Source organism: Dendrobium catenatum, unplaced genomic scaffold (assembly GCF_001605985.2).
Source record: "Dendrobium catenatum unplaced genomic scaffold, ASM160598v2 fragScaff_scaffold_1220, whole genome shotgun sequence".
Classification (NCBI taxonomy): Eukaryota; Viridiplantae; Streptophyta; class Magnoliopsida; order Asparagales; family Orchidaceae; genus Dendrobium; species Dendrobium catenatum.
In genome coordinates this window covers 10,539,669-10,554,181 of record NW_021319682.1, presented here as the reverse complement: position 1 = coordinate 10,554,181, position 14,513 = coordinate 10,539,669, and the positions used below count along the sequence as shown (strand labels likewise).

General features: G+C 31.8%; 1 protein-coding gene across 1 annotated transcript; it reads right to left on the bottom strand.

Moving 5' to 3' along the window:
* Positions 1 to 2,084: 2,084 nt before the first annotated feature.
* LOC110100409 lies at positions 2,085 to 2,882 on the bottom strand. The gene has a single exon (XM_020827904.2). It carries the CDS (start codon positions 2,737 to 2,739, stop codon positions 2,377 to 2,379), a length of 363 nt encoding a protein of 120 aa, XP_020683563.1. The 5' UTR covers positions 2,740 to 2,882; the 3' UTR covers positions 2,085 to 2,376.
* Between the last annotated feature and the right edge of the window lie 11,631 nt (positions 2,883 to 14,513).

Sequence of the window (14,513 nt, the reverse complement as noted above, 5' to 3'; positions counted from 1 at the left end):
CAAGTTTGGGTCTAACACAAAATTGATCAAACCTGAATAAACTTGATCCCAACCTACTCGTTTATTATAGGGACCATAATATTTAACTCAAACATAACTAACTTAAACCTGACATGTTTATCATATTGATCTCATAATTTCTTAGATTAATATATCCCATTTTACCTAAATATGACCTTTGACTAAAATTCTACTTGTTTAACCCAGACTTGAATTATAATCAGATCATTTTCAAGTTAAATTTGAATTTTTAGGTTAACTTGAACCAGACTCCAAAACTAATCCGGTCAAGATTTCTAATACCAACTCGACCTAAAAGTTAATTTGGTCAACATGAACTTAGATTTTTTTAGTTAATTTCAAGCTAGATTGTCAGGTTAAGTCATTTATTAATACCTCTAGAGAGTTGTAGTTGGACAGCAGCTTAACAATGATGATCGAATGAAAGTGGTGAAGCTGGGTCTAATGACGGCAATTAATTGAGAAGTGATATAACAACGACATTTGGGAGGTTGTTCGACATCGGTGTTTTATGGTAGTCCAGTGGGGATGCACGTGTGGAGCTCCAGGAATCTTTGACCTCTAAGTTCTCTAAATTCTCAAGCCAAGATCCAAGCCTTTCTTCATATACAAAGTAGGGATCTAATTATATATTTTAGTGGAATGCCCCATAAATATTAAAAAAAAAAAAATCTGGAATACTCTGTCGAATGACCCGTATTGATTCACTCAATCATAGGCTGTTCTTTCAACATTTAAGTACCTTAATGATAATGAAATTAAGTAATCTTAGGCCCGTTGGATTCATCTTGTCGAGACGCTCGATTTAAGTATAAGTATACAAGATTTAGATAGCATTTAATTGTTTAGTTAATCTCCCAAAGTTTAATATTTTGCTTCAGGTGCTCAATTTGGGTTCATTCAAACTCAAATTAAACTATTTTTTGTATCATTTGGTTTGTCCCATCAAGACACTCAGTTCAACCGTAAATTTGCTGAAATTTGAATTCATGCCGCATCGAATTTGAATTTTAGAAGTTTTCAATTTAATCATGCATCAAGATGTGTGCCCAATCAAAAGCAATTTTGATGTTATATCAGTCTCCAATATTACGAAAATCTGCAAATTTAGTGATCATGATCAATAAAGGCTATAAATTAATTTAATGCAAGTAGACTACGTTGTTTTACAAGAATCTTTAAGCCAGAAAAAAAAATTCCCAAAAAAAAAAGGTAAATGTGTTATAATCATAGACTTGGACTAAAAGCTTTTCTAAGAATTAAAATTTTAATTAATAATTTGGAACTATATTCCTTATCACTTTGATAAGAATATCAATTTTTTCTGTTTAAAATAAAATTATGCAATTCAATTTGATATTGTCGGTTGAAAATTTTAGCTACTAATTAAAAGATATTGAGTTCAAAGTTATGAATTTAACTTAATTGACTTAAATGTAAAAATAAAAAATAAATATGAATCATATTTAAATAATATGATTTTATTATACATGGTATCAACTGCACATATCGGCTTCTCCCTCACTTGATTTATCTGAATAAGACAAAATTATATCACAATATTCTCATCAATATGCTGCATATATTTTGATCTTATCACTCAGTTGATAATTTCGAGAGAAACTAAAATTGTATAGGATTTTGTTTTTTCTCCTGAATTCCCATAGAATATCTTTCCTCCCTAAATAAATATAAAAATTTTAGAAGAAACCTTTCCTTTTTAATTACCAGATAAAGGCTTCGTTCAGGATAATTTTTTTATTATTTTTTAGTTTAAAAAAACTTTTAAACTAAAAATTTTTAGAAATCAATAAAAAAATAATTTCTATGCGTTAAGACTTCGTTGAGAGAACTTTTTTATTACTTTCTAAAATAATTTTTAATATAAAATTTCTAATTTAAAAAAAAAATTATACTTAAAAAAAATCCAACTAATGTTCTCACCAACTTCTGAATCCCTCCAACAAATTGTTCCAAAAAAAAAAAAAAATCTTAATTAAAGAAATCTTAAGTCTTATTCCCAAAGCAAATAAAAATTCGCAATCAATAAAGAGCTGCGCCTATTCAACCATAAAAAAGCCAGATCGATAATCCATATATGTATCTGTAACGTACAACTTCTACTGCAAATACATAGAACAAACCTCACCTCGATCTCCAACAGAAAACCTTACAAGTAATTTCGGACAGAATTTCGCATAAATTCTTTATCTTCTTCAATCATCTTTCATTCAGATTTATATTCATTTCTATATTAATTACAAGGAGTGATGAACACAAATTAAACCTTACAACTCCTGTAAAAATGAAAGATGATCAAGAATTGCAGAGAAATTTCTTTCCTATCTAATTTCTCTAAGTAGTCTTACTGGGATAAGAAGGGGTAATCTTCAGAACAAGGCCAGGATATACATCATCCGGATCATGTATATGAGGGTTCTGCTCAACTATATAGGGGTCGCCGCACTTATCGCTGATGGTGTGCAGCGTCTCCCCTTCCTCCACCACATATATCTCGTCGCACGGCCGCCGCCGGCCGCCGAATTTCTGCCCCCGCACCATCTCGGCTTCCGCTCCGGCAACCGCCGACGCGCTCTCGTTTAGCACGTTAACGAGGATGAGCGCGACAAGGCACAACGCAACATAGCACGTCGCCGTCTCGCAAGCAGCCACTTTGGTTGGGAGAGAGGAGAGTTCCTTTCTTCTCGTTGCAGCCATGGTTGTGAACTGCGGTGAGTTTGGCTGAAGAGAGGCTTCTCTGTCTGATATATATAAATAGAAAGACTATGGAGGGGAAGGGGAAGAAGGGAGAAGGGATGATGAAGAAGATGAGTCACGAGTCTTGTCAAAATTTGAACTTGGCGTTTGGCGATGGGTTAATTATTTAAATTGAAATGGTGGAGTTGTTTTTCAAATTTGGTTTACAAAGTAGTGTGGATTGATTATAATTAATTTGGCCGCTAATTTTTAATTATGATTAAGAAGGGGGTATGTGGAATCATTTTGTGAGTATGTGGGGCGAACTTGGAATAATTAATGGTGTACTGATAATGGACGGTGGGGATGTTACTGACCTTGTTCATTTTTTTTAATCTTGAAGGACTCCAAAAATATTAAGTTATGATAGTTCGATGTGTTTTGAGATTTGTGCACATAGATTATGTGGCATGATGTGAGATTTTGTTAAAAAAAAATTTAATGGACACCTAAGTGTTTTCACTAAAAACTCAAAAAAAGAAAAAAATCATGCTGCCTAAACCTGTTGAAAAAATGTAATGGCCTAAAGAAATGAAAAACTTTTAAAATGAAAAATATGAATTTTTTAGTTTGTTGATAGAACTCGAGCGCTTCAGCGATGTATATGCGTGAGCTAGGGTGCTGTGCCACGGTTGAGAGCATTGCGATGCCAGAAACCGCCGGTGCAACACTAATGTCTCTATTCTACAACGAATCTAATTTCTGAATGTGGCGCTGCGACATTGGGACTGAGCGATGCGGCGCTGTGCCACTAAAAATATTTTTTAAAAAATATTTTTTCCCCTTAAATCAACTCCACCGCCTCCCTCACGCCTCAGTGGCATGGCTTGGCCAAGAAGAAACGAAGGAAGAGAGAGAGAGAGAGAGAGAGAGAGAGAGAGAGAGATGAGTGAGAATATTTATGAGGGCATTTTCGCCCATCGTTCCTTTTATAAAAATGATTCTAGTCGTTGTAAGTAACTATCATTTTACTTCTTTTTTTCTATGATTTTGATTCTTATAGATTTATCGCTCCTAAATATGATAAAATGCATTATCTCCATATTTCGTAAGTTTTCACCACGTAACTTTTGATATGTTATTGATTTGATAATTCTAAAAAATATGATATAATTTTGTTGCATTTTCAACTGCTAAATTTATGTATATGAATTTCTCTTTGAAATATGTGTGAAAATGTTCCCTAAAATTGAAGTGAAAACAATGTATTGTGATTGGTTAGATGTATTTAACTAGACAACGTGTTGAAATGATTGATAGGTACTGGAATATAATATTGGTTAGACTCAGAAAGAAAAGGATGTACTGTATTGATATTGATTTGATAGATAAGGAGGTATTAATTGATATCAGATATATGCAATGTAATGATACAAAGATTTCAAGGTACGATTCCATCTGAGAGCAACAATTTCATAGCAACGACTAAGAGTCATAAAGAGCTGGAAATTGATTGGGAGTAATAAGTGCATAAACAATATACCCTAATATAAATAATTGATAAACTATTGATTATTAACTATATAATATTGATTACTGAATGATTACTCATTACTATTACTAATACTATAACATTTATTGTTCTAAGGTTGTTTACTGTTAATACTGTTACTGTTCCTAATGATATTGATCACTTTTACTGATACAGATCACTATTATTGATACTATGGGTTGCGACGTGATATGTTATAAATTTAGCAATTAGTACAGATAACCAGCATATATATTGATGCATAGATTTATTTATATGATTTACAATATATTATTTTGCTTCTTTTTGCATTGATTTAAATTGTAAGATTTTTGTTAATTACTTCCTATAATATTTAATCATTACGTGTTTTAAATGATTTCAAATAAAGACCTTGTAGCTTAAGACTATATATGTAGTGATGCTAGTGTAATTTTATTTCAGTTATTTAGTTTATGTATTCTTTTGTAGTCGGAGTGACTATTTTATCTATTGTTTTATTCTTCTATTATGATGTAATTTTGGACTATAAAAATGTGAATTATGTTTTCTGGTGTTTGTTGATTCTCTGTAATGTAATTAATCAGCTATGAATATTGACCTGATTTCAATGATTGATTAATAAATAAAATGAACTGTTAAGATAATAAAGAGCGAAAAAAAAAAGGAAAAACAAATCTTTTATTATAGATTTCAGGGCATGGCAAAAAATGAGTAATGTATTAGAAACTATAGAAATTTGCTCTTTCTCAAAATAAGAAAAGACACAATTATAAAGTTCGGAGAACGTGTTCAATCTCTTGTGCTTATAATAAATATAGTCGGAGAAATAACTAATGTTCTCCTTCCGATATAGATTCCTTGCTTTATCAATATCCATAAATCATACCAAAAATCTTTACCGAAGTCAAAGAGGAATAAAATTAAGAGGAAGATAAACCAAATCCTCACCTGCTATCGGCTATCTCAGAGGCCGAAGTGCGAAATTAGTTGCGTAAGGCATTGAGTGTCTCCTAAGGCATTGCGACAGTGCGGTGTCCTCATCAACGGTAGATGCATGCGGTGGTGGTGGGTAGGGCTCTATTAATGGGGAAAGCAAGTTATTATGTTCCATTTCATCATTTCACGTGATTAACTTGAGCTCCAAGAAATATGATGGGCAAAGCATCTTATGATTAATTTCCGATTTAATTAATACTCTTTTCGAGTATAGTTGCGTGCCGTTGGATTTCAAATTGTCAACGGAAGATAACCAAATATTTATTACAGAATTGACTTACGCATGAGGGAATGAAGATGAGAGGGTAAGTACTTCTCAAATAATTTTTAATAAAATTGGTGTACAAAGAATGCAAGGGAGTAGTATATTTGAATGAGAAAGATAGAATTTAGTTAGAGTAATATAAGTTAGGCAATGACTGACTACTGAACCGGTGGATGAGAATAGCACATTCTGAGGCATGAAGTGGGAGAGAAGAGATGTTGTTCAATAGAACTAACTTTGCATTTTTTATTTAGATCATAATAGAGTCAATGATTTAATTTTATAACAAAAAAAAGATTAATCGAACTCGTTCATGATTAGCCTAATCTACACTTATTCGTTGTGTACTTATTCTATCCATGTACTACTAATGAGCACTTGCCCAAAGCTAGTATTCAAGTATCGCTAGTCAGACATATTTTTTGGTAATTGTTAGACACATATTATTAAGTGATTGATTAGAATCTAATCTCTGTTCACTTTTCAAGCAATTTAAAACAAGCAAAACACTCTCTAATGGCTCCTTATGGACAATTTCTCCTATCTCATTGAGTTAATCAAATGAGCCACTATAAGAGGGAGCCTTGTTTTCAGTTGACATATTTGAAAATTTTTCCCTTATGATATGAGGCAAAGGAGGATGCTAACACAAACTATACCTAATTAAGAAAATCAAAGAGTTACCACATGACTCATCATATGATAGGAACCAAAGATCAATTGGAATATATGCAGACTCCAAAAGCTTTATAGAGGATAATCGGAATAAGTGACACCTTCACGAAAAAAAAGAACCAATGAAGCTTCTATTGCAAGCAAGAATAAAATGTCCCATTCAAGCAGTAGTGCACACATTTAACATATAATCATCATTAGTATACTTTTCTAATGTGATCGCTAAAAAGGCAAAATGCACGGAAAATTGGGTTGCAAACTCATTATCTACTCATAAAAGTGAACATCTTTCAAATTATCAACCACTTGTTCAAAAGCAACACAACTTGAACGTCTAAGAATATAAAATGGAAGCGAACTCTCCTCTCGCAGGAAGTCATCAATCGCAAAATATAGGAGGTAGTGCTCTAAAGGCAAATTAAAAAAGAATTTAGGTATGTATGCAATAACAAGAGATTTTACAACTTCAAAGGCTATAAAAATTTCTCATTCCTTCAATTCACTACCCCTCTTTATCCAAATGATATTTGTTGCTTGCTCTAATCAAAATTGCTTTCTAATAAGGCTTTGTTTATGATAGTTTTCTTAATGCTTCTTAAAACAACTTTTTAATATAAAAATTAATTTTTTTGTACTAAAGGCCCGTTTAAGAAACAGTAAGAAAGTCGTCCCAAAGGAAGCCTAAATCTCTTTCTAGTTTTTCTAACTTACTTTATTTTGCTTTTAAAATTAACTAAAATTTTAATTTAATCGGAACCAGTGCAATGAGAATTATAAATTTTTAAACTTTCTATTTCTTAGTAGAATTCAATCAAAAATAAAATTTGTTCATAAAAATACTATTTCTATTAATTGTCTACATCCAAATAGTAACTTTGCTGATGTATGAGCGCTGACCAATTGAGCAACTGGTAGTTGATAAAGATAGACCTAAACTGTTGCATCGACATTGCCGGCAAATGCGTTGCATTATAAGTTTTTATTTAAATCATAGAATTTTATTTAAATATTTCATCAATTAAAAATATAAAATTAAAATAAAAAACTGGCACAAGATTAATTATAAATTTAAAAATTATACAGAAAATTAATTTATATTTAATTTAAATATATTAATATTATAATTAAAAAAAGTGAATTAGGGGTGTAAATGAGTTAAGCTGACTTGTGAGCTGGTTGGGCTAGATGTGATAAATAGTTCTTGAGCAAAACTTGATGAGCTAAAGAGTCAAGTTGCTTGAACAAGCCCTAACTCGTCTCATTAATTCGTGAGTCAGACTAATTTAATATATATTAATAAAAAAATACTTAAAATATATTAACTTTTTTTTAAAAAAAAAATTTAAGAATCAAATTGTTAAAAATATTTAAAAACTACATCTCATTTTATTATAATAATTATTTGAATAATAATCGTTTTTTCTCTTTCATTCCAAACAAGCCCTCAAACTCGTATAACAAGCTTGAACCCAAGCTCAAACTCGATTAATTAATTAAGCTCAAGCCTAAATCAGGAGTGACTCGAGCTCGACTCTACTCGTTTACAATCCTAATTTGAACCAAAACTTTTTTATCCGTTACTTTCACATTAGTTGTTCGATGGCTTTAAAAAAAAGAAATTTTTTTCGTTTGAGATTGGAAAAACTAATTAGCACGCATTTGGTGAGATTTTAGCGTGATGAGTATGTTGACTAATCTCTGATTTAGTTGTACCAGCTTGATGACTAAAAGATTTGAAATTGATTTCTTGCTAATTTTATATGTGCAATATTTTTTAATTAGTACTTTCAGTCGTCGTAATTGTGGAAGCTATGCCACACCATCAATTAATAACATGAGAGGGAAAACAAACCCAACACGTCGATTTGATCTCGACTAAGACCGAATCTAATTAAGTATTTATTTCAATCGACCTCAGATTTAATTAGGTTTGGACGGCATTCTTACTGTTTCTTGAAATAATTTTTTTTACATAATTTTTAATTTTTTAACTAAAAAACTTATTTAAAAACAGTAAGAAAACCATCCCAATTTGAATGACTTTCTTACTATTTTTTGAATCAGCATATTGATAAAAAAAAATTAGTTAAAAAAAAATTTTGTACTAAAAAGTAATTTTAGAAAATTGAAAGAAAGTAGTCCCAAATGAAGTCTTCTTCCTGCTTTCTAAAACAATTTTTTAATATAAAAGTTTTTAGTTTAAGAAATTTTTGTACTAAAAATTTGTTTTAGAAGTACTAAGAAAGTCATATCAAACGAAGCCTAACTATGATTTGAGTTGAAATATAAATACAATTTTCATTAATTTTAGTCTTCAAGATAAATAAATTTTCTAATATTAATTTATTATATAGAGAAGTACAATCAGGAAACGAAGAATAAATAAGAAAAAATAAAAGTAGAGAAGAAGAAAGACACTAAGATTTAACGTTAAAAACTCAAAATAAATAAATAAAGGAACTACACCACAATAGGAAATCCACTATAAAATTTGAAAGAAATTGTACAAATATTTCTTTTCACTCTCATTTTGTCTCTCTTCACTTCACACAGTTATTTTCTCAAAACAGATAAGGCACACTTAAAAACATCCAAATGATGAAAACCTTCAATTGACAAAAGAAGAAGAGAGAAGAAATTAAAACCATTCTTATCAATCCGTAGCGGTGCAGCGTCCACTCTCTATTTTTTTCCCGAACCCAAAATGCTGCAACGTTCCAGCATATCGTGCCCCGACGAGCTCCTCGTCGAACCTAACCAATGGAATTGAGATCTAAATCAGTATTATAACCCAATTGATTGACACAATCAGATTCCAAGAAAAATTAATAATATATTCAAACCCATCATTCAACGGATCTTAATCAATTAAACCAACGCAAGTAGCAATTAATATTATTAAAAATAAAATTAATCGAGGAATGTTGTGAATGGTACAATGAAAAATTTGTTTGATTCTCCTGCATTGCACCAACATTAAAATAAATTTATTAATTTTGAAAACATTTAAAATTTGAACAACCTTTTTTCTTAAGAAAAATATAAAATAACTCCTATTTTTTTATTTTTGGCTGGCGGCCTACTCAATAGGAACAATTATTACGTCCTCTGACCGGACGTAGAACTACGTTCGGCCGCCAATAATATGTCGCCACGTCCTCTTACTCTTTACCGCGCGGCCCGACGACTTGACCCGAACCGGAACCCGGGATTGCTATGTTCGCGTATTGCGAGGTATTACTCGGTATTGCTCGGTATTGCTAGGTATTATTTGGCAATAACGAGAAATACAGCTCTGTGAAGACCAATACAGAGCAATACCGAGTTTTTCTAAACTCGGTACAACTCGGTATTGCTCGGTATTGGTCTTCACAAAGTGGTATTTCTCTTTATTTGTTTAGCAATAACTAGAAATATCACTCTGTGAAGACCAATAATGAGTTGTATCGAGTTTTTCTAGAAAAACTCGGTATAACTCGGTATTATTCAGTATTTGCTCAGTATTGGTTATTGCCGAGCAAAATTGACCAATACCTAACAATACCGAGCAATAATAAAGGTAAATATTTGAATTTTTAACAAAAGGGTGACAGGCTGTTTGTCGGGTCGTCAAGGATTTAAAATACGCACGTGTGCCAAACCCACTATTCACCGGATCGGGTCCGCGGTTTTCTGCGTGCTACGTGGTGTTATAAGATTAGTGGCCAAACGTAGAGCTGCGTACGTTCACCGGACCAAATAAAAGTTCACTCAATAGTGGCTGGTGGGCCAACCCTTTTTGTTTTTTTTGGCATTTTAGCTCTTTTGATCGCAAAACGTTCTTCTGCTTTTTTCAGTTTAATTGAATGATTAAGGAATTTAACGTTTAAAAGAAAAGTCTGAGATTCTTTGTTGCACTGTGAAGATTGTTTAAAGCAAGCACGAAGAAGTGCTAAAATGGGCGTAAGATAACTTCTCCAATAATTTGAGCAATTGTAAGATATTTTTAGTTATGGTGGTCGCCATCTTTGAAGAAATGGAGGATTTATCATCAGCGGGCGCATGCCTATGGGACGGTGCGTGTTGATAAGAAGTAGCATAAAACGGGGAAGATAGATTAGGGCGACTTACCCATAGCATTCAATACAATTGCAAGATCTGTTTCAGATATGGATTGAGCCGATCGAGTTTGAGTTTTCTTAATCAATATTTTATTTTAATGAAATGTAATATTAATTAAACATATATTTCATTTATTTTAAAATATATACTACACTTTGTGTTCCAAATATTTATTTAAAAGCTAGCGACCGAGTCAAGAGCATGCGATGATAAAGAAGCCGTGATGGAACATGAACGAGATGCATAATTTTAATAAAATAATGATTTTTTATTGATATTTAAAGTTTTAAATATTATGTGAGTAAATAATAAAATATATGTATAAAATATGTAAATGATAATATTTTAAATGCTATTAATATAATTTTTTTTAAAAATAAATTGTTCAATAAAATCTCATTTGAACTCCTTTTATAAAAAATAATTATTCCAACAAATTTATATTTTATATTTTTATATGGATGACTTATGTGGTCAAATAAAGAGTTGTGGTTTCATATTCAAATAATATTTCACTTATTTGTTTTAAAAATATTTTAATTATAAATTTAATGGTGTTTGAAAGATTGCTCATTAATAAATATATATCTTAACCAAGTACATCTGCCCTTATGTCGTCGCTGAACAAGAAATAAATACGGAGATATTCTAAGTCAAAGTTTGAAAAAATAAAGAAATAAAAGTAATGTAATGACAGTAATCAAAGACGGTCTTCTTGGAGAAATTATTCTGTGAGGATATCAGACAGTCTAGAGATGAATCAGAATGTGTCATGTCATTTGGTACTCAACAAGTACATAGCCGCAGCACAAAGCAAAGAGGTGATGTAGCATATTCTGATTTGCCTCTGAATACTGTTCATATCCGAACAGAATGATTTCACCTCTTCTTGAGCTTGACAGTTTGTGGCTGATTTTTTTTTAAAACAAACTATAAAATATGTTATTTAAATATATGATGTGAGTAAATGACATATATAACTTTTTTTTTTAATCAAAATAAGACTTATTATTATAAATAAAAACAAACGTCTATTTTCTTTAATTGATGAGCTATGAGTGGCCCCTTTCACTCGAGGGCTGGGCGCCGGTCACTAGCCTAGGGAGAGCTATTGAGCTACTATTATAATTAAATAAATGATGTTAACTCAGATTTAATAAATTTAAAGAATATTATTCTAAAAATTATTTAATACGATATATATCAAATTCAATTAAAATTATGATAAATAACTTGGCTATTTATTTTAGGACTTAAATTATGCAACTTATCTTGATTTATTTGTTGAGAGTTTTGATTATCAACTACGTGGCCTTAAATTTGAATCTCACCTATGTGATGTGTGTATGAATTTGTCTTAATTGAATACAATCTAAAAAAAAAAATTATGAGATTTGATGAAGTGGGCACTTGTTAAAGGAAGTCTTTTAGGGGCTTTTTTAGGTTAAGTAGATGTAAAGTATTTACTTTCAAATAAGTTTAAAAATATTAGCGTACGGTTGGATGAAAAAGAAATGCATATGAAAAAATATATACTAAATATAGTGTAACCAAGCTATCAAGATGCTGAAGAATTACTAAGGTAGAAGACAACATATGTAAAGCAGAGTATATTACTTCATGTCTATTAGGCTACCAAGATGCTGAAGAATTACTAAGGTAGAAGACAACATATGTAAAGCAGAGTATATTACTTCATGTCTGTTAGATGTGCTACAATAATATTTATATAATGAAGAAAGATACAAGGCAGCAAATGTATGAATGGCTAGGATGAGTCAGCTAGCAATCGATGGTCCAGATTGCCTTAACAGAGGAATTGTCGGCTACAAGGCTAGGACGGTAGTGGAGAGAAAACTGAACTGGGTGGCTTGCTTATCAAAGCTTGCTTATCAGCTCCCCTCAAATTGAGAATTATGAGATTATGATTGTCAATTTGTAGCGCAAGTGATAGAATTGAGTAGGCGATAGGGCATTGGTTAGGATGTCGACTGGTTGATCTTTGGAGTCAATGTGGTGAAGTAATAATTAATTTCAATGTGCTTTGTACGGGCATAGAACACTGGATTATTGGCTAAGACCATGTTGGTGATATTGTCCCAGTAAAGAAGAGTAAGTTCCAGCGAGGGGATGTGGAAGTCTAGTAGAAGTCGGCAAAGCCACACGATGTCGAAAGCGGCAGCCGCTAGTGCGCGATACTCGGCCTCGATAGAGGATCGTGCGACAGTAGGTTGAATTCCTAAACCTTAATTGCTTCACATGCCTGAGTAATCCCATTCAACCATCATTGCATTTGACCACAATAATGGTAGAACTAAGATTATCTATAATATCAACATTTTTCATCTTATCAACTCATTTTAATATTTCCTCCCACTCTTATAATCTTCTACTATATAGTATGTAGATAAATATATATATATATGCTCAATCTATATAAAAAAAAAATGCACAATCTAGATGTCATTTACAATTTGTGAGTGACATATAACGTGTAATTCAACTCATCACTCAATTTAAAAAATTAATTAATGGGAATCTTCATTAGGAGGTAGAGTAGAACTAGGGCTGCAAGCGAACCAAACGTTTGACGAGCTACTCGTTGTTCGGTTCGATTAAAGCTCGTTCGTGATCGTTTAATTAACTAAACAAACAAACTTGAACAATATTTTAAATACTCGATTCTAAAATAAACAAGCTTGAACACTAATGCGTTCGGCTCATTTATGGAACCAAACTTGAACAACCTGATATTAAATGAACACAAACATGAACACTCACATACTCGGCTCGGCTCGGTTTGTTTGCAGCCCTAAGTAGAACCGCTAATCAAACATTTATTAAGCAACTTTCTCAGCGTGCCTTCACAATGCCTCTTTAATCCCCTTAGCTAATGCGCCATTTAGTTTGCTTTCTAGATTGAGATTAGAGATTAATTAAGCTATTTACCATACTCACCTCGTTATGCTAAGCGTACTTAATCACTAATTATCTTCTGAATTTTAATTTCTACGGTGGTGCTGAAATTGTTTTCTTGAATCGTATCTTTAAGCAGTAGAGTAGCATCTTGTGCCGGCATGGGACAAATTGAGCCGATATGCTTGACGCCTATGCCATTCTTTTTAATATTTGACACGATGACACCTTATTTGTTATTTTTTAATAAATTGATAATTAACAAATGGGTCAGATTTTTTAATAACATTCAAAAGTTGATTATTTATAAAATTTATTTCTAATTATCTCCATTTATAATACGATCATCCAAATCTTGAAGGACATAACCAAGCATACCTTCTAAGGGTGGTGAATGCGGCAAGCTTTTGATAATTACTTTTATAGACGAGATATTTGTATCAAAAATAGTCAAACTTTAAATGAAAAATGCTTATTTTTCATTGATAACTTTGATAATTTTTTTTTTTTTTTCAAATTGCTCAAATAGGGAGTTGAATCACTCTACTCTGTTTTCTATTAGGGGATGTAAATGATTGAAAATCTCTTAGGTTAATTGTAAAGAAATGAAATTGTGGTTCATAGAGAAAAAGATAATTAAGACTTCGTTTGGGACGGTTTTTTTACTGTTTTTTAAAATAACTTTGTAGTAAATTTTGTACTAAAAAGTTGTGAAATTCCTTACGTAAAAGAAGCTAAACTCTTTAACTTTGAGGTGCTTTTTTTGTGTAATTATTGAAATTTCATTAAAAAAATTCTATAGTTAAGCATGCTCATCCCGAAGAAATCCTGGAATGGGTGGCCTCCTGGGATATTAGACCAACACAACAAAACGTGAGGCCCTTAGGCCAAAACGGACAACATCTCGATAGTTAACTGTTTGAGCTGTTACAAATAATATCAGAGCAATACACTAATCTGAAGATGAGAACTGAATGTCATATAAGACAAAGTGTTATATCATGGAAGTCATCTCTTGAACATTGTATGAGACAAAGTGCTATATGACGGGAGTCACCGCTTAAACTTAGAGGGCCCACCTCTAAAATTCTGTATGGTGGAGTATTATCAGATAAATATACTGATAAGGATGTCAGCTACTTAATTGGTAGAGATTGTGAAACCCCCTTAGGTAAAAAAAAGCTAAACTCTTAAATATCGATGCGCCTTTTGGCACAACTGTTAGATTTTCATTAAAGAAACTCCATGGTCAAGTGTGCTCATCCCATATAAATCTTTGGACGGGCGACCTCTTGGGAAGTTACACTA

What these genes read in the sequence shown, in the direction of transcription:
- LOC110100409 (XM_020827904.2), bottom strand. Translation starts at nt 2,739, where the DNA reads ATGGCTGCAACGAGAAGAAAGGAACTCTCCTCTCTCCCAACCAAAGTG.